Source organism: Suncus etruscus, chromosome 11, assembly GCF_024139225.1.
Source record: "Suncus etruscus isolate mSunEtr1 chromosome 11, mSunEtr1.pri.cur, whole genome shotgun sequence".
In the NCBI taxonomy this organism is placed as follows: Eukaryota; Metazoa; Chordata; class Mammalia; order Eulipotyphla; family Soricidae; genus Suncus; species Suncus etruscus.
The window spans coordinates 6921061-6943325 of record NC_064858.1 but is presented as its reverse complement, the minus strand read 5'-3'; the positions used below and the strand labels follow the sequence as shown (position 1 = coordinate 6943325).

General features: G+C 44.0%; 1 protein-coding gene across 1 annotated transcript in view; it reads left to right on the top strand.

Moving 5' to 3' along the window:
* The window catches only part of MCTP2 (multiple C2 and transmembrane domain containing 2), a 108718-nt gene that overhangs the window by 57777 nt on the left and 28676 nt on the right, over positions 1-22265 (top strand). Inside the window, 2 exon segments of the mRNA XM_049783306.1 lie at positions 1195-1269; positions 3665-3784. Coding sequence (XP_049639263.1) covers positions 1195-1269; positions 3665-3784 — 195 coding nt within the window.

Below are 22265 nucleotides of genomic sequence, written 5' to 3'. Positions count from 1 at the left end.
CTACTTAATTCTCAAAAAGTCTGAAGTCAAGAGGAAAAAAAAAACACCTGAAAATTTAGGGAAACATAGGTATTTTTGCTTATTACCTTGCCAGTTTTCTTTCTTTTTTTCTTTTTTTTTGGGGGGGGGGGGTTGGGCCACACTCGGTGATGCTTGAGTTACTCCTAGCTATGTGCTCAGAAACTGCTCCTGGCTAGGAGGACCATGTGGGACACCAGGGATCGAACCACAGTCCATCTTAGGTGGGCCTCATGCAAGGCAAATGCCCTACCTCCTCTGTGCTATCGCTCCAGCTCTTAACTGGTCATTTTTTAAGATAATTATAAGCTGTCAGAAATGGTCCCATGTTTGGGATGTGTTACTCAATTCACCTCGACAATATCTCTTTCCCAACACAATCCAGACAAGCAGTGACTTGATAAGAAGCCTTAATTAAGGGAGGCATTTTTAAAAAAATGCATCTTGAACATTTCATTCCTGTAAATGATATCAATATGCATGTATTTGTTAATCTTGCGAGCCTAGAACATTCTCAACTTGTTTTTAAAGCATGGATCTTTTTTTTTTTTTTTACTTTTATTAGAAGCTACACCTTCTAATACTTTTCCTTTCAATGCTAGTTTTCTATAATACATCTATACTAATTTCTACTGGCAGTTCCTAGAAATCAGAAGTGAGATTTGACAACACAAGACACAAGGTGGATAGAATTCCACACGCTGCATTTTCTGTAAAATCGCCTCAAGTACCTGTCTTACTGAGCTCCTTTTATTTGGGGCTTTCTTGCTTTCAAATCTTCTGGTGTCATGTCACATATCATTGTCCAAATTGCTCACGAAGAAAGAGAGATGAACAAAACATTCCATTTAAACATGCTCTTTTCCTTTGCATTCAGCCCTTTTTTGGTGATATCCTGGATTGACCCCATGTCTCTTGCATGCCAAGCATATGCTGCTTTACCTCCCCAGCCTCAAGTTCTCTTGTTTCTTTTTTGTTTATTTTGGGGCCACATCCAGTGCTGTTCAAGGGTTACTCCTGGCTCTGCACTCAGGAATCACTTCTGGCTGTGCTTAGTGGGACCCTCTGGGATGCTGGAGATAGGCTCTAGTAGGCTGCGTGCAAAGCAAAGGCCCTTCTTTTCACTCTAGCCTCCCTCTTTTTTTTTAATAAATGAAAGCAATGATGTCTTTCTAGGTCAAAGCGAGTATTAGAACCTTCACCCCCAGAGAAAAGCGCTTCATGGAGGACAGCCGGAAGCTGTCCAAAAAGGTGGGTATCCCTGCGGCCTGGCCTTTGGGGGCGTTCCCCTTACTCCCTGCATTTTCCCAGCACTCACCTCCCTTTTATTTCCTCATTCCTTTCTCTTTAATATCCTAAGCAAGTTGCTTAACACCCCTCCCCCTTCCTGATCATGTCTAGAATGAAATTCCATCGAAGGCTATTCCCCTACCCAACCCACTGCTGAGTTTATGGGTTTCCTGTCCTGCTTATTTTTGTGAGCCCTAATCATTTTGGACCTGTGACTTTTTGGGTTTTGTTTTGGGGCCACACCCAGGCATGTTGAGGGGTTACTCAATAGGGAATATATGGAGTTCTTGGAATCAAACCTGGGTTGGCTGTATACAAGGCCAGTGCCCTCCCTGCTGTCTATTTCTCAAGCTCCTGGTCTTGTGATTTTTTTTTTTTGGGTCACACCTGGCAGTGCTCAGGGGTTATTCCTGGCTCCAGGCTCAGAAATTGCTCCTGGCAGGCATGGGGGGCCATATGGGGCGCCGGAATTTGAACCGATGACCTCCTGCATGAAAGGCAAACGCCTTACCTCCATGCTATCTCTCCGGCCCGGTCTTGTGATTTTTTACAGAAAATAATTCTGCAAGTGGGGTCCACCCAGGCACTAACACAGTGACTCTGTTGCAGTGTCTGGCCTTGGGTTTCCCTACAGCAGCTCCTGTGACTTCCATGTTGACTACATGTGGGACAGAGTGGTATCGTGCCCCTCTGTCCCCAGTATGCATTACTCTGCCCTGTTTCCAACTAAAAGGGTGTCTAACAGCCCAATAGGAGGGGGAAGATCCGGGTCCTTCAGGGAAAGTGATGCCTTGCATTATTTTTCTTTCCTAACATGACCTTCACTTTCCATGAACCACCCTCCACCCTATCCTCTGGAGACATGATTCAGGATTTCTCCCTGTTCCTATTGTCCTTTTTGAGTTGGTGACAAGGAACAAATTGTCCCACTTGCCAAGTGTTTATTACTTCCACTGCTTCCTGTGGGCTTGGAGAAGGTGTTTCAAAACACAGGGAATCAATCTCTTTTCTTTGCTCCTCTGGCTTCCCAGCCTCTTGGGGTCGCACTTGGAAAAGGCCGTGGTGAAGCTCAGGGAGCTGCACACCCCATGTTTTTGTTGGGCCTGTATTAGCTATCTCCTGTAGCCCAAGATTCTGTGTAATATGAGTCCCCCCTCCACTTGTGTTTGACATCAGCCCTTGTTATTATTATTGCTTTGTGCTGTGTTGACTTGGAAGGGAAACCTTAGTGGGGAAGAGAAGACATTTCCCTTTTCAAACAAGACCTCCCTTCTCCCCATGTGGGTGAAGCCAGGGAGGCCAAGTTGGAAGCCAACACCCAGTCCATGTGTTTCTCACAAGGGGGTGATACCCCCAACTTTTTATGCAAGTTTAACTTGTATTTAGGATGCCAATGCCCCAGACTCTCAGGATGGGAGGGTCATTTTCCTCTGCCCATTCCTAATGCCTTACTGTGGGGGAAACACTTGGCTAACCTCCCACAGCTGGGAAGGGGTGATCTGAACTTGTATCCCAACCTCTCATGTGTGACATTTTTCTTTTTCCTTTTGGTTTTGGGGCTATCTTGGCAGTGCTCAGGGTTTCCTGCTGATTCTGTGCTCAGGGGTCAGTCTGGATCCATTTGCGGTGCCTGGATTGAATCTGGGTGGGCCACTGCAAGACAGTGTCTTGCCCTTATTCTGTGTCTCTTGCCTTTGTCATTTTCTCTGCTCTGTATGAACAAGAAGCTCTCAACTTCGTGCTTTAAATCTGTTTATTTTCTTTCCATCTGAAGGTACACTCATTCCTATGTCCTCTTTGTCCCTTTCTGCCTCTCTTAAACACACACACACACACACACACACACACACACACACACACACACACTATCTAGTTAAGTAGCTTTCAGGCCTATTTTGTGCTGAACATGTATCCCCCCCACCCCCCCAACAAATTCTCTATCCAAGGAACTCAAAATTGTCTTTGCTTTTCTTTCTCTCTTGGTGATCATCTTTTTTATTTATTTTTTATTTATTTTTTATTTTTTAGGGGGCCACACCCATCTGTGCTCAGGGTTTACTCTTGGCTTTGTGCTCAGAAAGTACTCCTGGCAGGCTCAGAGGGACCATATTGGATTCTGGGGATTCAACCTGGGTCAGCTGCATGCAAAGCAAACATTCTCTTCACTGTGCTATCACTCTGGTCCCTCTGGGTTATCATCTTTGAAGAAGTTTTAGAGGAAGTCTGGAGATTTTCCTATTATTTTATTTGCACACTGGCAACTGTCCAACATGTAATGTAAATTAAATGATTGAACTGATTGATGCAGAGAGTATTGGGGAATATTTTGACCAAGTTTGCATTTTTTTGTGACTAGATCTTATCCCGAGATGTGGACCGTGTGAAGAGAATTACCATTGCCATATGGAACACAGTCCAGTTTCTTCAGAGCTGCTTCTTGTGGGAATCTACGCTAAGGAGCTCTGTAGCATTTGTGGTAAGAGTCTGGCCTTTTGATGTTTGTAAGATTTGCTTCTGAGTCCCCAATTCCAAAGCAGTTGGATTTTGTCTGACTATCTCATAGGATGCAGAATGATCCATGTTTTGAAGTAGCCTTAGTTTGTACTTATAGGCAATCAAAACCATAATAATGGATCTCTGTTCATTCTTTTCAAATCTATCACAGCCAAGGTGATGACCTAAGTAAGGTCATTCTACAAGCCTTAGAAGTTCCTGTAATTACCCAAGCCTGACTTGTAATCTGGATGCATTGAAGAGACTCCATGTTCTATATATTTTTAACTAGTCAGAAGGCTTATCTAGGCCTCTTGCTATAGTCACTGTTTTATGTTTGTTTTGTTTTGGGGCACACCCAGCAGTGCTCACAGGCTCTGCATTCAGAATTACTCCTAGCAGGTTTAGGGGATCACATGGGATGATAGGGATTGAACCTGGGTCAGCCATGCTCAAGGCAGATACCTTACTCACTGTGCTATTACTTTTGCCTCTATAATCTCCATTTTGGGGACTATCATTCCGTTCTTTATTTTGTCTGGGTTCTGCCTATTTGTTTTTGTAAGAGTAGTTGAAAAGTCACATGACCAATGAAGACTAAATAACATTACTTGATGTTTTAATTCATACACTTGAAACCAACCAACAGACAAGGATTTTTACTCCTCACAAATAAATGATCACCACACTTTATAATTGGAAATTATTTGAAATTCATCAAGAAATAAGAAATTCAGTGCCACTCCAGACAACCGCTACTGGAAATTCAGTCCCATTTCTCTCTTATCCTGTGAGCATGTGTGGTCACAAGAAACTGGAGAGATCAAGATTGGGTCAATAATCTCCCCTGGCCACTGAGGAAGTGCTCCCCCTCATTTGTCTTGTCCTTGAGCAGATAGAAGGGTGGGTGGAGATCAGCGTGGGAGGAGAAAACCATGGGTGTCTTGTGTTTTATTTTTATGTCCTTCTTTCTGGACTGTGTACAGGAAGAGCTGGGTACCATGAGCTGGGGAGGTTTTGGGCCTGGGCCTTCTCTCTCCTGTTTCTTTTTGTTCTTGTTTTCTTCAGCAAGAGGGTTCAGGGTCACCGTTTTGCCTGGATAGGCAAATATTTCCACTTTCAACTCATAGGGAGGCCTGTTCTTTATGGGGCCTCTTCTTGGCTTCATTCCTTGCCATTGACCTTGTTTTAGGGTGTGAAAGGTCTGCTATGTTTCTGAGCCGCAATCTGAGCCTTCTTGGGTCCCAAGTTGTACCAACAATCGGTCTTCGAAGGATGAAATCTAAACCGAGTTTTGTGCACGTTTGTAGATATCTGTCTTGGTCTGGATTTATCTGCCCAACGTACCTCCTTGGCCTAGCTGTCTTCCTGCTTTGGGGTTCTTCTTTTTCTCTCCACACCCCCCCCCAATTCTCACCTGGATCCTCTTTCAAAATTTTCTGCAGCACGTTTTCTGGGATGGAAAGAACAATCAGAGTCTGAGATGGCTTCTTCCGCTCTATACCTCAGCCTGCCTTTGCCAGGAGGAGTCCAGGCTAGGACCTTCTCCTTGAATTTCCTTTCTGGCACTGAGAAGTTTTAGAAAAACAGAGCTTTTGTTGCCCTGGATTCTTGGGGTGGGATGACAGGAATGATTAATGGGTACCCCACCTGATCTGAAGAAAGATTAGAACAGATGCCTGCAAGTGGGTTGCAGAGGAAAAGGGGGGCCTGGAGAGGGCGTGAGAAACTAGGTGACAGCCTTCCTCCTCTGGGCCTGCCTGTGCCCTGAGCTGCCCTCCCTGTTGAACCCCGGATAGATCGGGCTGCCAAACTCAGCTATTGGGGCTCCTTCTCAAGGGCTGTCTCTAGGCTGCTTGGTGGCCTGTGTGTGATTTGGCAATGCTGCAAGAGTCTACCAGACTTTTTTGGGGGGGACCCACTGCTGTAATGAGTTGTGACAGCCCCCCCCACCCCCCAACCCTCTTTGGGAGAGAGTACTTAAGAGTCTGTTAGGAATGAGGTATGAGCAGTGCTTCCCTGGCGGTGCTAGAATAACAAGGACTTGCTCAAACCCTTCCAGGTCTCAGTTTTAATTTTAAATGCTAATGGACGAGTGCTTAGCACATCACTGCTTCTTCTGGCTCCGTGGATCTGCCCCCGCCCCTTTGATTTTTCTTTTTTTCTTTTTAAAGCATATAAGATGGGGGCTGGAGCCATAGCACAGCAGGGAGGCACTGGCCTTGCATGTAGCGGAACTGAGTTGAATTCCAGGCTTCTCATAGGGTCCCCTGAGCACTGCCAGGAGTGATACCTGAACGCAGAGCCAGGAGTGACTACTGGGCATTGCTGGTTGTGGCTCCCAAAGAAACAAAACAAAGCATGTAAGATAGATATAAGGTAGATGGAATGAAAAATAAAGATACAGATTCTAGTTTCCTCTTCTACTTTTTTTGTTTTGTTTTGGGGTCACACCTGGCAGAGCTCAGGAGTTACTCTTGGCTCTACACTCAGAAATCACTCCTGGTAGGCTCAGGGGATTATATGGCATGCCGGGATTTGAACCACCGTCCTTTGGCATGCAAGGCAAATGCCCTACCTCCATGAGATCACTCTGGCCCTCCTCTTCTACTTTAAAAACACAGTGATATTCTGCATTGCAAAGTGTTTTGCTTTATTTTTGTTTGTTTGTTTTGTTTTTTTGGGTCATACCTGGTGACGCTCAGGGGTTACTCCTGGCTATGTGCTCAGATATCGCTCCTGGCTTGGGAGACCATGGGATGGTGGGAGATCAAACAGCAGTCCGTCCTAGTTTAGCGCATGCAAGGCAAATGCCTTATCATTTGTACCACCACTCCGGCTCCATTTTTTTGTGGCTCTTGCCTGCATACACTGGTTAGAAAACTCTGAACTACTGGGTTCATGCCTGGGTCCATGGGACCCTCTCCCCTTATGGGTTGTTTACATGAAAAATGTCGCATCATCCTTGGCTGCAGAGAACATAGTGTTGACCTGGGCATGATGAAGCCAGTAAGTGGAAGGATTTGCCCTATTTGGGTGCCATATTTCTCCCTGGCAGTTGGCGCTGCTATTCTTGTCCTGACCTGCAGGGGACAGAAAGCTACTCTGTCTTGACCCATCACCATGATGATGCAACCCTTGATGATGCAGCAACCCATGATGATGGTACCCTTGGGTACCAATTCCTCATCTTAGTGTGACTTTGGGACTCAAGATCCTCAACTAGGGAGACCCTGAGCACTTGGAATGCCTGGGAAGCCCCCTTTCTGCTAGAAATTAGAACTGGAGGGCGAATTGCAGAGAAAGAAAGGGTCCAAGAATGGCCTTTTTAACTTTTGTCACCTGGAAGAACAGGAAGTGGGGCTGGGATGGACAGAAAGTTTGGGAGGGATTTTTTCTCTCTCACTTGTGTTTTGTCACATAACAGAAAGGAGCTGGTGAGCTTCATGTTCATGCCTGGCTCTCTTTCCAGAGGCTATAAAGCATGAACATTAGAGGATCATGTGCAGAATGTTCTAGCCGTAGCTCTTAAGGCTCTGTGAAAGCAAAACCATATATTTATTTTCTGAGGATTCCTCTGGATGTGTGGGAGAATATCTTAGAGCATGTTGAAAGCAGGGTTTAGAGAGAAACAGCGTGTTAGGAAGATAGAGTTGTGTGATATGCAGTCAAAGAGGCTGGAAAAACAGAGTATTGAGCTTGCTTGATGCCCCCAAATCTTAGTCCAAGCCCCCCTGCCTCAGTGTTCATCCCTGTTCAACTGATGTGGGTGGCTCTTACTCCCAACGTGGAGAAGCAAGAAATCTTTAATTTGTTGAAACTTGCTGTGTGAAGGTTGCTCTGGCCTGTTGAATTTATTGTTGCTGCCAGGGATGATAAACTTTGTTGATGTTGTTGTTTTATTTTAAAAATTGGTGCAGTATTCCAAATTATGTTCCCTGAAGACTTATTTCTTTGGGTTGTTCCTAGGCTAGTTAAGGCACATCTGGGTACTTCACATTGTTGTGAGTCTTTCTCTTAGTCACCTAGGGGGGTCCTTTCCTGAGTTCGACTCATTGGGAGTTGAATGTCTCTCCCATTCGAAATGAGTTGAATAGAAAAACCTTCTCAATGTTCCAGTGAAAAGACAGACTAGAGCTGAGAGGTCAGTTTATTAAGGAAGGCCAGACAGAGCTAAAATATCACAACCAGAAAAGCATACTTATTTCCAGGAGAAGCCTTTGACAAACATGTTTTCTAAGCACATGTACAAAGTCATTGGCACCCACAGTGTCTGAATTCTTGGGATCTTTCTAGCTTAGACGTTCCAGTGCTATGTCAGGCACTCCAAGGCATTTAAGAATGTGAATAACCAAGTTAGTTCTAAAACCATGTTGGGTCATGTTGGGACAGTTGATCATCTCCATTTTTTTTTTTTTTTTGCAGATGAGAACAATAATCCTGTAGAGATTATTAGAGCTCATAGTCTTCCAAGAGGCAGAGCAGGACTGAACCAATAGCCACAGGCCTAACCATTAGTATTCACTGCCTCTTTTGAGCTCTGGCTACAGGGTTTACAGCTTATATCTAGGTAGAGAAGAATGTCTTTTTCCATATATCTTCTTTTTTTTTAGTTTTATTTTATTGAAACAATTGTGATTTAAAGCGTCCTTCATAGTTGAATTTCAGATATACGAGTCAGGGCCCTTCCCACCACCAGTGTCAACCTCCCTCTATCAAAGGACCCAGAGTGCATCCTATACCATCATCCTTTGCATTTTCTCCATATATCTCAATATTTCAGTTATTTAGATTAAGATGACTAGCTCCAATGAGCATTTTAAATATGAACACAGACATTGTGACTGAGATTTTTTTTTTAATTTTGTTTTTGGTGATTTTCTGGAGGGCCACATCATTTTGTGTCCCCCCCCCCAAAGGAACTCTGTGGGGTTCCAGAAATCAAACCCGGGTCATCTGCATGGAAGGCAAGTGCCCTCACTACTGTATTATAACTGCAGCCTTGGGAGTTTAAGTCTGTTTCAAGATGGCCTGGGAAAAGAAGCCATCACTAGGGTGGGGAACACTCTCAGGCATACTGGTATTTGTTTTAGATGCAATCGATGGGGGCCAGAATCCCAGAAACCCAAAAAAGATGCTAGGGACATCTTTGGGAGAAAAATTCCAGATTTTGGAAATAACTTGCTTACAACATGTCTAGCTTGGAAGATTCTCTGGAAGCATCAGGAAGGTTTGGAGTTCCCTATATTGGGAGATTCGGAGTACCTTGTCTCTCCAGCAGGGGGCACTGTCTTTGCCATGGCCTTTGATTTAGGGGGCAAATCCACAGGTGAGGGAAAGGGTATTCTTTTCAGGCACCTGAAATGCAGGCCTAGAACATGCTTACATGGAAGACATCTCTTGTGGATTAAAAGTCTCTGTGTCTCATCCAGCGGTGTGGAGGGCTACTCCCAAATCAGTGCTCAGAGGACCACATTGTTTCAGAATCATGTTCCAGCCCTTTACACCCACAACAGCCCTGACATGATAGCCTTGGCTTTGACAGATACTGTATTTGTTGTATTTAGAAGACCATTTCCCTATTTTTTCCTGCCCTGCATAACATATAATAACATAGTTTCTCAAATATCTCCAAGGGTGTGTGTGTGTGTGTGTGTGTGTGTGTGTGTGTGTGTGTGTGTGTGTGTGTGCGTGCCTACCAGCCATTTTTCATTTTCATAAATACAAGCCACACTTGCACGTTTGCGATGATAATTTTTACGACATAATTGCACCTTCTATTGACAACTTCTCAGGCATTAACTAATTATGCCGTTTAATAAAATTAACAGTAATTGCATTAAAAGATTATCTGTTGAGCATTGAAAAGAACACTGCTCAAACTATTTGAGCCTGTTTTCCTATGGATATTTTCAATCTTTTTAATTGAATCGCCTTTCCAGAGAAAGTCAGATGGAAATCAGTCGAGATTGAGGCTATGTCCTTTTTTTTTTTTTCTGGGTACTTGGTAGATTTGAATAAGTCTATACTTAAAATTCCCCTAGGGTGCATTCATTTGAGATTTGGGGAGACTTTGCATCAAAATGCTCAGGGCTCTATGGTGAGGGGGGTCACTCCTAATAGTGATTGGAGGTTGGGATTGAATAGGGGTTGACAAATCCAAAGTTTTAGTTTCAGTATTATTTCTCTAACCCCCCAAATGCATATATTGTTTATCTTTACAAAGACCTACTAAGTAATAAATCAAGGGTTAATTGATTCCACCATCTCTAGAAGTTCCAGAAATTTCTGGAAGGAATCTCTCTGGTATGCTTAGCACTTTCCTCAAACCTTCAGGTGGGGGTTGGAGCAATAAGAAGGGCATTTGCCTTGCACACAGTTGATCCAGGTTCCATCCATGGCATCCCATATGGTCCCCTGAACATTGCCAGGAAAAAGTCCTGAGCTCAGAGCCAGGAATGAGCCCTGAGCATCGCTGGGTGTGACCCCAAACCAGAACAAATAAACAAACAAAACCTTTGAAGTGGGATGAAGTTCCATGCACACACTTTCTGCCTTCCTGTGAGTTTTCTGGTTGGAGTCCTTGTAAATCCAGCCCCCTTCATCCTGCTGTCTGAAGAGCCCTTACAGTGCATTTGAACTTGATCCTGAATTTAGAATCTTAATTGAAATTTTAGAGGAAAAAGTGGCTTGGAGCAAACACAAAGGGGCCTCCTGGCCGGTGTCCTATGCCCTTCATGCATCTTTTTCACCATACCTTACCTTACCTTACCTTACCTTTCCCTTCTCTCTCTCTCTCTCTCTCTCTCTCTCTCTCTCTCTCTCTCTCTCTCTCTCTCTCTCTCTCTCTCTCTCTCTCTGCTCTCCATCTGAACTCCTCCCTTCTGCTAGGACCCCTCTCCAATCTCTTTTCCCTTCTTTTGCAGCCCCCAACTCCCTCTTCACTCCTAGCCTCCTTCTTTCACCTCCTAGCTGAGTGCCAAGAGGAAACTCAAGTGACCAGAGCTCATGGGTAAGAAAAATAGAAACATTTTTTTTTTTTTTATGATTTTGAGAATTCTAGTTGAGTTCTCTTGTAAGTAGGGATTAGGAGGGGTTTTAACTCAACTTGGGGTGCATGATGGGTTTGTGCTCATAACTCAGAAGAAGGGCTCACTGATGTTTTTCTTTTTTTTTTTCTTTTGTTCTGGCCACACCCAGCAGCACTTAGGGGTTACTCCTGGCTCTGCACTCAGGAATTGCTCTTGGAAGGCTTGTGGGGCCCTTTGGGATGCTGGGGATCAAACCAGAACAGGCTGTGTGCAAGACAAACACCTTACCCCCTGTGCCTCTTCAAGGGACCTTTTCACTGGGACATGTCATGAGATGGTCCCCCAGTTAGATGATGCCCCCACCCCAGAAATTTCCAGAGAGCCCCATTGCCTGTAATCACTCAAGCTGTCTGGACAGATGTTTTTGCAGCGAACCCTCCCATATGGGCTGGCTGAGGTTTTCTGTTTCGTATTGTCCTTCTGCAATTAGGTTTCTGGGTTCAGATGGGCTGGTGGCTTCTAAGTCAGAGCTAATTTGCTTGTTTATTGGGATCCGGGGGCAATTTTTATTAGCCTGTTCTCCTGCTTCCCATTTTTACAACAACCAAGCAAGGCCACTCCATCAAATGTGATTCACGTGTCGTCTTTGGAACTGCATTTCTGGTTCTTGTTGCTTCGCCCTAGGATTCTCTTAACAACCCCAATGCAGCCCTTTGGGCCCTAACAAGGGCCTTGACAATTTCTGGCCAAGCTTCCCCACACTTCTGCCTTTGCCTCTTGCCAAGGTGGGTTCATTTCATCCAGAAAAGGAAAAGGACATTTCTGAGCCTCTTTGGTAGTATGGCAAGCCTGCTCTCTGGACTATTACCGGAATGAAAAGTGTGGCATTCCAGAAGGTTCCATCCATGGTCCCCTCTTCACGGAGGACTCTCAGTTCTGGAATTTTTCTATTTTCACAGCGACACATATCCCTAACTTTGGCAACTGCGGAATTTATTCATGAATCTGTATGGAACAACCCCCTTACACACACACACACACACACACGTATGTTCACTGTTATAAAACTGAATAAAAAGTCTATTTGCCAACTCTTACCTTGGAAAATAGTTTCAAAGTGGACCAGGAAGAAACATTCATCTGTTCCCCCCACCCCAACTTCCGGTGCTTTGGGGCTGATCTTGTTTCAGCTGCAGCTGAGCCTGGTCATATTTTTGTGGTGAGGAGGACAAGGTGACAGTGTGACCAGGAAAGGTCACCCCCGACAGCCTGTTTTTGGATGAAATTTTGGTTCTGACATCTGCCAAGACTCTTCCTATTTATGCAGTTGATGCACTTTTGGTGACGTTTCTGTCACTGGTTTGGGCTATGAAAAGCGACAAGACTTAGATATGGGGACGCCAGTAAGGAGCAGCTTTTCTTCAGCTTTGGTAGCAACTTGCTCAGACAAGTCTAAACTTGAGTCTTGCCAACTATCCATTCCACCTCAAAAGCTGCTTTCTTGGGCAGCCATTACGTCCTGCTGAGTTTGGGGGCAGGAAATTTCTAGAAGCGAATCCCTCCTCCTCTCACTGTCTCTCCACATACGAATGGACTTTGCAACCTGAAAAAAAATGCAGGATGTGCTTAGCTGTTAAAAAAAACTCCAATTTTTAAAAAAGTTTCCAGTTGATTCCTTCAACACCTCTTTTATTAAATAAATACCATTTTGCAGTTCATTGATGATTTTTTAAGACTTTTCAAAAATAATGTGTGTGCTTACATAAGGGAAATGATCAATTTCCTGTCGATTGAACACACACACACACACACACACACACACACACACACACACACACACACACACACACACACACACACACACACACACACACACACACACACACACACACACACACACACACACACACACACACACACACACACACTCCGACAGAGAGGAAGAAAGGAAAAGTGAAAAGTAGAAAGTCCATTTCGTGAATTCCAAGATTAGGCTGTAGGTGGCGATAGAGACTCACAAATGATAAAATTCTTAGGGAAATTTAGGCGGATGGCTTCTCCGGTACTTGAATTTCAGCAATTTATTTTTTAATTTGATACACTCATTAACAAACAGAAATAATTATATTAGTGTAAGAAGCAAATCTTAGGGTGCAATATCTTTTTTTTTGTGTGTGGTTTTTGGGTCACACCCAGCAGTGCTCAGGGGTTATTCCTGGCTCCATGCTCAGAAATTGCTCCTGGCAGGCACGGGGGACCATATGGGGCGCCGGGATTTGACCTCATGCATGACCTCCTGCATGAAGGGCAAACGCCTTACCTCCATGCTATCTCTCTGGCCCCATGGTTGCAATATCTTACCTTAACTTTTTCCCCTCCAAACCATCTCTGATCTTGACTTTTATAATTTTTTCTACATAGCAGTGACTTATTTAAGCAAAAGGGACAAACAAAATTCAGATAATTTTGAGATGCATCTAGGCTCCTTTCTTTCTACTTTTCTTATTATGTGGCTAAAATTTGGCAATGATGTTCTTTGGCATCATTGGCAAAATTTGGCAAAGTCCTTTATATTTGATCTGAAATTGCCGAGAGAGAGAGAGAGAGAGAGAGAGAGAGAGAGAGAGAGAGAGAGAGAGAGAGAGAGAGAGAGAGAGAGAGAGAGAGAGAGTCCAGGATGTGTGTGTGTGTGCAGTCACACCTTTATATCAAAATAACAAAACCATTTCACTCAAAGTTATTTCCTTTGTTTACCATTTACAGGTTGTTTTATCTAAGCAGGATCACAAATTCCACGAGAGAGTCATTTTACCCAACAATAAAAACACACGTAAGAGCAATTGATGGTAAAACATTAGAAAATGTGTGGTGGCAATGATAAAATATATTTAAATCATTTTCTTCAATTTTTGGCATGAAACATCATTGAAGCCAAAATCAAAGTACCCAGTGACTCTTTCTTGCCATGGTTTGAAAGTTCTTAAATTGCTGATTTTATGTATTATTGCTACTAATATTTTATATTTATTATTTGGGGGGGTCTTGGCAAAACCAAAAGCCATGTGCTTAACTTGACAGCACTCAGGGATTACTCCTGAATCTGTGCTCAGAAATCACTCCTGGCAGGCTGATTGGGGGCATATGGGATACCAAGAATCGAGCCCAGGTTCATCCCAGGTTGGCCAAGTGCAAGGCAAATGCCCTACCACTGTGCTATGTTTCTGGCACTTATTAATCAATTAATTATTTTATTTTATTTATTATTTTTTATCTTATTTCATGCACTATTTCCCACTCTCCACTTTACATTGGGATTTGGGAAAAAAAAGTAGCTAACTCTAAAGTGCTTTGCTTAATTGTAAAGCTCGCATTCCATCTCTCTTTACAGTCTTAGTTTAAAACTCAGGACTTGTGCAGTGTAGGGCTCACTTTGGGGGTTCAAGGCTACCTTGGATTCTAAGCAAAAAAAGAAAAAAGTCATCCTTGGGGTTAAAATGCATGATTGGCTTTAGGACTTGATCAGCTTCCACAAGCCACTCTGCTGGTGTTGACCAAATTCCTTGAATTTCAATCATGGTCCCTCTTCGAAACATTCCGTCTCCTCTGCCTGGTGAAGTTCAAAAGCAATAAGGGTCTGTGTCCTCAACGCTCACATCTAGAATTTCTTGTGATGGAAGAGGAAGAAAAGGAGGCGGAGAAGCCTTCCTAGATTCGCTTTCAATTGCTCTTCCAATTACTCAGGAGAGAGACGAGTGGGAAAAACCTATATTGCAGCTCTCACAGAGAGCGCATTCTGCCCTCCACTCTGTGAACAGCTGACCAAGAATCTAATCCATGAATACACGCAAAAGAAAAAAAAATGTCTTGCGGTAAGCAGTTCTTGAAGCTGTTTAGTATAAGTGGCAAAAGCCAAGTTTGCACGGAGATTAGCAGCTGGGACAAAGTGTGTGTGTGTGTGTGTGTGTGTGTGTGTGTGTGTGTGTGTGCGTGTGTGAGTTATTACCTGATCAGTGTTGAGTCTTCCTACACAGAATAAAAGCCAGATTTCAAAGCCTAGGGTGCAAGTTTCTTTGATTTTTTTTTTTTTTTTACCCCTTTGGCTTTCTGCTGGTAATAGCCTTCTTGGTTGCATGCAGTGATTTTTCTCAATGAATCTCTTCTGGAGGCCAACAGGGAGGAATGTGGTGGCATTTGAATGCCCACAATGCCAGGGTTCATAGACCAGTGACCAGGGACCTTCGTGCAGTCCCTTCTCTGCTCCCAGTAGATTTTTGGAGCTCTTCAAGATAATAAGAGAGTGCAAAGGAACATTTTCCATTTTCTCTCCCTCTCTTAAAGATATAGGAAGGACTGCTGAAGATGAGAAGACCTTTATTTCTCCTCTTCCTCTTTTTCTCCTCTTCCTCCTCCTCCCTTTCTTCTCCTCCTCCTCTTCTTTCTCCTCCTCCCATCTTTCTTTCTCTTTTGCTTGATTGGGGCTAGCTGGAACTTAAAAGTTGGTAACCCTGGGGCCTCATGACTGACTGAAGCCTGCTCTGTAGCTAAAACCTTGAGTGACTCAGCAAAGATGGACTCAAAGGCTTCTCCAGAGAAGCTCTTTGAGGTTGGGGAGACCTGTTCTTGTCTGGAAGGCGAGTGGGCATCCATGAGCTTACTCTGCAAACATTATCTGGCCTCCAAGGCTCAGACACTTCCCTGAGGGATTTAAACAAGTTAGGAAAGGTGAGGCTCCTGATTCCTTTTTTTTTTGGTGGGGGGAGGAAGGTGGGGGAACACCCGGTGACTCTCAGGGGTTACTCTTGGCTCTGCACTTAGAAATCACTCCTGGCTTGGGGGACCATATGGGATGCCGGGGGATCGAACTGCGGTCCGTCCTAGGTCAGCTGCGTGCAAGGCAAATACCCTACTGCTGTGCCACTGCTTCAGCCCCCTGATTCCTTTTTTTATTCTTATCAAAGTTTATCTGTCTTTGCAGGGAGATCCACTGAAGTGAAGCAAGGTCATAGTGTCCAAGGCAGGGACTGGGAATTCAGAGAGCACTCAGGGAGAGAGTCATATTAGTTTCTCTTTCAAGGTTCTGCAGTCTACCTCTGGGGTTGACTATATAACAGACCCCAAGACCCTTCAAAGGGGTGGAGATTTCCCCATGATCTTGGGTCTGCTTTTGGGGGACCCAGCTTTTGCCTGTGCACATGCCCATGGCTAAAGCCCCCTTCTGTGGAGCAGATGGTGGGTAGGACTTGTGATGGGCTGTGAGCTGGTGGGCTTGTGTTTCTCACTCAGAGGAAGCTCTCTCTCTCTCTCTCTCTCTCTCTCTCTCTCTGTCTCTCTCTGTCTCTGTCTTGGTCTCTCTCTCTCACTGACCCACTCTGGATCCATCATTGTCTATATCAGATGTGGTACAGACCCCTCAGTAATCTCCTCTCTGCTCCAGGGAGCTTCCTTGATCTGGGGTTCAGGAAAGTCAGAGTTGGGCCCCCTCATCCCATCACCCTCTGCTGCTCTCTGGCTGCTCTGATTACAATTCAATTTTTTCCCCAGAGGGCACTGTAGTAGCAGGGCTCAGAGCAAGTTTGCAGATTCTTTTCCAGGAGGGCACTTCGAGGATCTGTGGAGTTCCAAAGAGCCACCCTCAAGACTATGCAGTGCAGACGTCAGGAGAAAATGATTCTGGGTAGAGGAGGGAAGAAGAGATTTTTTGCTTCCTACCCTTCAGGGGTTTTACATTTGCTCTGTGGCCACATCCTCTGTTCCCACCTCCCCCCCCACCCCCCCATGAAAACTCCTCTTGGTGCAAATTCCAGTTGCAAACCTCAGTGATTTTAAGCCTGTGATAGCTTGTTAATGGATGTCACTTCTCAAAGAGATCCATAATTGGAAGGATGGATGAGTGTCATAGGACTTTTCAGTACTTTTTTTGGGGGGGACCACACCTGACGGTGCTCAGGGCTGACTCCTGGCTCTGCATTCACGGATCACTCCTGGTGGTGCTCAGGGGAATGTTTGGAATGCCGAGGATCAAGGATTGAACACTGGTTGTTGCAAGGCAAATGTGCTCCTCGCCTCCTTTTTGTTTGTTTGTTTGTTTATATGTGTTTACTAACTACTCTCAGGGTTACCCCTGGCTCTGTGCTCAGGAATTGCTCCTGGCAGGCTTGGGGGACCATTTGGGATGCCAGGGATCGAGCCTGTGTCCATCCCAGGTCATCTGTACGCAAGGCAAACACCCAACCTCTGTACTATCACTTTGGCCCCCCACTCATACTTTTATTCCTTAATAGACTCCAAGTATACCTTTATTTGTTTTGTTTTATGGGCCACATCTGGCTCTGTGCTCAGAAATAGTTCCTGGCAGGCTCGGGGGACCATATAGGATGCTGGAAATTAAACCCGGGTCCATCCCTGGTTGGCTGCTTGCAAGGCAAATGCCCTACTACTGTGCTATTGTTCCCCCTCCCATTCTTTTTTTAAAAAAGCCTTGCTTGTCCTGTGGGCTTGCTACCTTTCCATGGACTGTCTTGCAGTTTACTCCGACTATCTAAGTCTTCCCTGTATTTGTTCCCCATATCTCAGAGAGACCCTCAGTGAGATATTGCTAGTTTGAGTGTGTGATTTGGGGTGCTGAGGGTGGGTGTGGGTAGAGCACAGCAGAATCTTCCCTCTCATTTCCTCTTATTTGTTCTTCTTGAACATGCTCTCACCCCGGTGGTGGATGCCACTACTGTTTCCTCTGTATATAAAAATTAAAAATTCAAACAAAAACCTGGCCCTCTTGGAAGAACAGGCCCTCTGGGCATATGGTTCATTATGCATATTCGTTTAATTACTAAAACACTTGGGATGTCTTCTCGCCCTTGCTTTCCACTGGCAAACTTGGAGCTCCTCACTTGCACAGAAAATATAGCACAAAATTCTGTGCTAAAATGGGGGGGGGGGGGAAGGAAGAAATGAAAATAAGTGGGGGGGTCTGAAGAGCGAGCCATGATTGGAGGAAATCTCTCAAAAGATGCAACCCATGACAGTAGGAATTTCTCTTCTCTTTTTCTCTCCATCTCTGCCCTTTTCACCTACCTCCCTGTACCCCCCCTCAAAAATCTGTTTTATACTGTGGTTAGTTTCTCTGAGTGTTGTGAGCAGAGCAGGAATGTGAGACTCAGGATTTCGGTTTCAGGAACATTCCCTCGGAGAGACTCAAATCTCACGCAGAAGCTGTCTGGGTTTTATTGGGCTGAAGGGCCAGGGTGAGGAAAAGAGGGACTTTAATTGATTTTGCAGTGCAGACAGGTGGTGGTGACTCAGAAGGGCCTGTCTCCCCCTCACGCCACTCCTAATTTGGGGCTGCACGCATAATAACTTTATTCAAATAAACACTCTCCCAGCCGGGCTTTCACCTCAACATCTGGCTCTTGGCATGTAAAAGGCCTTTTGGAAAAAAAATCTTGCCAGGCTGTGCTCCCTTTGCACAGGACAAAAAAATGATCAGGAGGATTTTATTCATGGTACCCAACTTTGTTGGGAATGGAAAGAAAGTTGGCAAATGTCTCAACACAGGTACCTGCTGGTTCCTGGTCTGTTAACTTACCACTTAGGAGGCAATAGATTATTTTTGGGGTGGTGGTATTTGGGTCACATGTAACAGGAGTGCCAGAAATTTGAACTGGGGGTGACTGCATGCAAGGCAAGCATTTTGTCTCCTATATTCTCTCTCCGACCCCCATGTATGTGACGTACTTTATTGTATTTATTTATTTTTTTTCAGTGAAGTAAAATAGTCTATTGAAAAAAATTGAGAGAAAAGGGTGGGAGAGAAGACAGGGAGAGAAAGTGAGAGGGAGAGAGGGGAGAGAAAAAAAGGGAGAGAGAGAAGAGGAAGAGAGAGATAGAGGAAAGGAAGAGGAAGAGAGAGGTGTTTATAAGAAAGCCCAGGGTTTTCCAGTGGAGAGAAAGAAAGATAATAGTTAAAGAGAGAGGATATGTTTGAAAGAAAAAGCATGAAATAGATTTAGAGGTAATAGGCCCCACATTAAATTGGTGATTGTTAGGGTTTCCTTCTGGTGACCAAAACTCAACTCAAGTGAGTGGTGTGTGTGTGTGTGTGTGTGTGTGTGTGTGTGTGTGTGTGTGTGTGTGTATACTTTTCTGGGGTTTGTACCTCATTTTCAGAAATGGTTCACCATTGTGGCCAAGCTTCTTGAACTCCTGCTCAAAATAAACTCAGGACTCCTTTGAAAAAGCAAAGTTATGGAACCAGAGCAATAGCACAGCAGGCATTTGCCTTGCATGTGGCTGAACTGGGTTCCATCCTGGGCATAACCTTAGGGACTCCCTAGCATGCCAGGAGTAATTCCTGAGTGCAGAGGTAGGAGTCAGCCTTGAGCATTGCTGGGTGTGGCCCCAAACAAAACTCAAAACCAAAATCAAATGTTGTCTTTTAATTGATTGGGAGGCGGTTGGAAGGGAGAATAAAGAACCCAACCTTGCCATAGTTTCCGCTTTTAGTGACCAGAGTGTGAGACTCTGGCTTAAGCACCGTTTTCTTGGAAGAAGCCACTAGATAGTCTAACAGAATACTGGGAAAGCATCCAGGATGCGTAGAATCCATTCCTCAGGGAACTGTGCTTTGCTATACAGAGCTCAGCTCCGTCATCCCTCAAAGAAGATTCCCTAATTCAAGCACCTTCATCTCTTTTAAGCAAAAGAGAATACTTGTTGGGTGCTCTTGAGGGTTTAATATGAATTTATGAGAGCCTGACTTCTTGTAGTGCCAGAAATACAGCTGCAAGGAGAGCACTTAAGACAGTGCAGTTTCCTCTCTCTTCTACCTCTAATGCTAAAGAGAAACACTTGTTTTATTCCCCACAGTATGGGTTTTTTTTTTCCTTCCTGGACCTAATCTGAGCTGGTCTCTGTGCCCCTGAAGGACTGAGGCATCAGCACTCATGCAGTTTTCAGATTTGAGTCACAACTGCCACCGGATGTTTGTGGAAGTGAAGTCTTGCAAGCATGTTTGCCAGTTCCACTTAGCATTTGAGTAGAGATGCAGAGAAAATTCCATCACTGGTAATGCCCATGGTGGTGTCTCCAGTTATGCCTCTGGGCCCAGGGACATATCTATCAGCATACTGACTGCATTTCTTATGTCATGTTTTGTTTAAATTCTCAGGATTTTAATACATATGTTTGTAATCTGAGAATATTTTAAAATGCACATTTCCTAGGTACAGATCCCAATTATTATTTGTTTTAGTTTGTTTAATGAAAACGTATCACATAATGTACTTGTTTCTAGATAAGTGAAAACTAAATAGAAAGAAGATATAAAAAAGAAAAAGTAGAGTAGAAAGCACTTGTGTATCTCCAAGGAAGAATATTGTATGTATAATGGCAGAAAGTTTAGTAAGCTCTTGTTCTTAACTGACTATTCTGTTAAGTTGGTGTATTCTTATAGGGCTGACAACATCAAACAAATTGAGTTCTCTGGAGATTCAAAGCACTATCACTTATACTATGACTTTTAGGGGCATGTACTCAGCTGTCATACCTCTTGGAAGAAGAAAGATTTTTGGGGAGGTACCTGCACTCACTCCAAAAAGTCCTGGTGATATCAGCTGAAAGATAGGTGTACCTGAAGTTTGGTCAGATTGGTGTCCCTGGGGAGAATCTTAGAGGGATGCTGAGGCAGGGCCATCAGTAAAATTGTGATTCTGGGTGATGGATGTAGCAGGCAAGGCTTTGGCAGCTGGGGGCTTGGCCTGCTCTCACCTCTCGAGATGGCCACTATTTTTTGTTGTGTAGGCTGGTATACCCATGATGCGTTTCTTTCCTTTTGAAATGAAATTTTTATGAAGGCACCATGATGGACTAAGTTACTTATGGTTAAACTGTAGACCAGTAGTGTCCCAACACTGTTGCCAACTTTCTTACCTCAATGGCCTTAGGCTCTCTCTCACCCCTCAATTTCTCCTTCACCAGGAGCATTTTTTTCAGCTGTTAGAATTTGTATATTATGCATCAGTCTATAGAGATCTACCAAAGAACCAGTTGGACAAAAATTGTTCTGTCTTCCTTGACCTCCTTGACTCCTCAAGAACCCCAGCTTTCTGGAGAGTGAAGAGATAAATGTGAGAGGATTTCTTTTCTTACTCACCTCTAATCCAAGCTGGGCACTTGATGACAAGTTTATTTACCAAAATCAGATTTTTTACTGCTCAATGATCAGCTTCTGTAAAAATGCCCAAGGAGAGATTTATTATCTGTTTCTAGACCAGAAATGATGATCATTCTTTTTTTTTTTTTTTTTTTTTTTTTTTTTGGTTTTTGGGTCACACCCGGCATTGCTCAGGGGTTACTCCTGGCTGTCTGCTCAGAAATAGCTCCTGGCAGGCACGGGGGACCATATGGGACACCGGGATTCGAACCAACCACCTTTGGTCCTGGATCTGCCGTTTGCAAGGCAAACGCCGCTGTGCTATCTCTCCGGGCCCATGATGATCATTCTTAGGGATAATTATTTCAATAGCTCAAAATCTTTTTTCTTTAGTTTTGCTGTTGTTGTTTTTGTTGTTTTGGGGTCACACTCAGGTGATGTTCAAAGGTTACTCCTGGCTCTGTAATCAGGAATCACTCCTGGAGGACTCAGAGAACCATATGAGATGCTGGGGATTGAACCTTAGTTGGCTGCATGCAAGGCAGCATTCTGCTGTGCTATCATTTTTAGTTCCTGGTTTTTTTTTCTTTTTGGGCCACACCCTATGACACTCAGGGGTTATTCCTGGCTAAGAACTCAGAAATCACTCCTGGCTCAGGGGACTATATGGAGTGTCGAGGATAGAACCAAAGTCCTTCCTGGATTGGCCGTGTGCAAGGCAAACACCCTACTACTGTGCTATTGCTCTGGCCCCTAAGCCCCCCCCCTTTTACTTTGGAAATGGAAATATTTTTTTTTATCAGAGGCAAGTTTTTCTCTTCATTTCTATAGATTTTAGAAATTATAGGGGTGATGCAAATAATAACATGTGGGAATTCAATAGAAGTCTTATATTCAAGGGAAGAAAAATGATGTGTTTAGCAAGAAATTCATGTATAGAAGGATTTTTCCCCCTTCTTTTTTTTTAAATCTCTTTATATGTTCAAGAGGGGCCAATAAAAGTCAACAGAAGCACGATGCCTAGAGTGATATGGCCTAAAACTGTCCAATTTATATTTAATATTAGTGCGTTATGGACATTTTATGTCTAAACTTCCTCTGGAATCAAGCTAGAATGAGCTCCATTTTTCAAAGAAATGTTTGGTATCATGCTCCTTTGCATTGGCAATCTGGAAATTATATATATTGTTGATTCAGGAAGCCATGGAGGGCAATAAAAATGAGCAACACACATTGCAGGTGTCTGCAAAAACAAAAACAAAAACAAAACAAAACAAAACAAAACA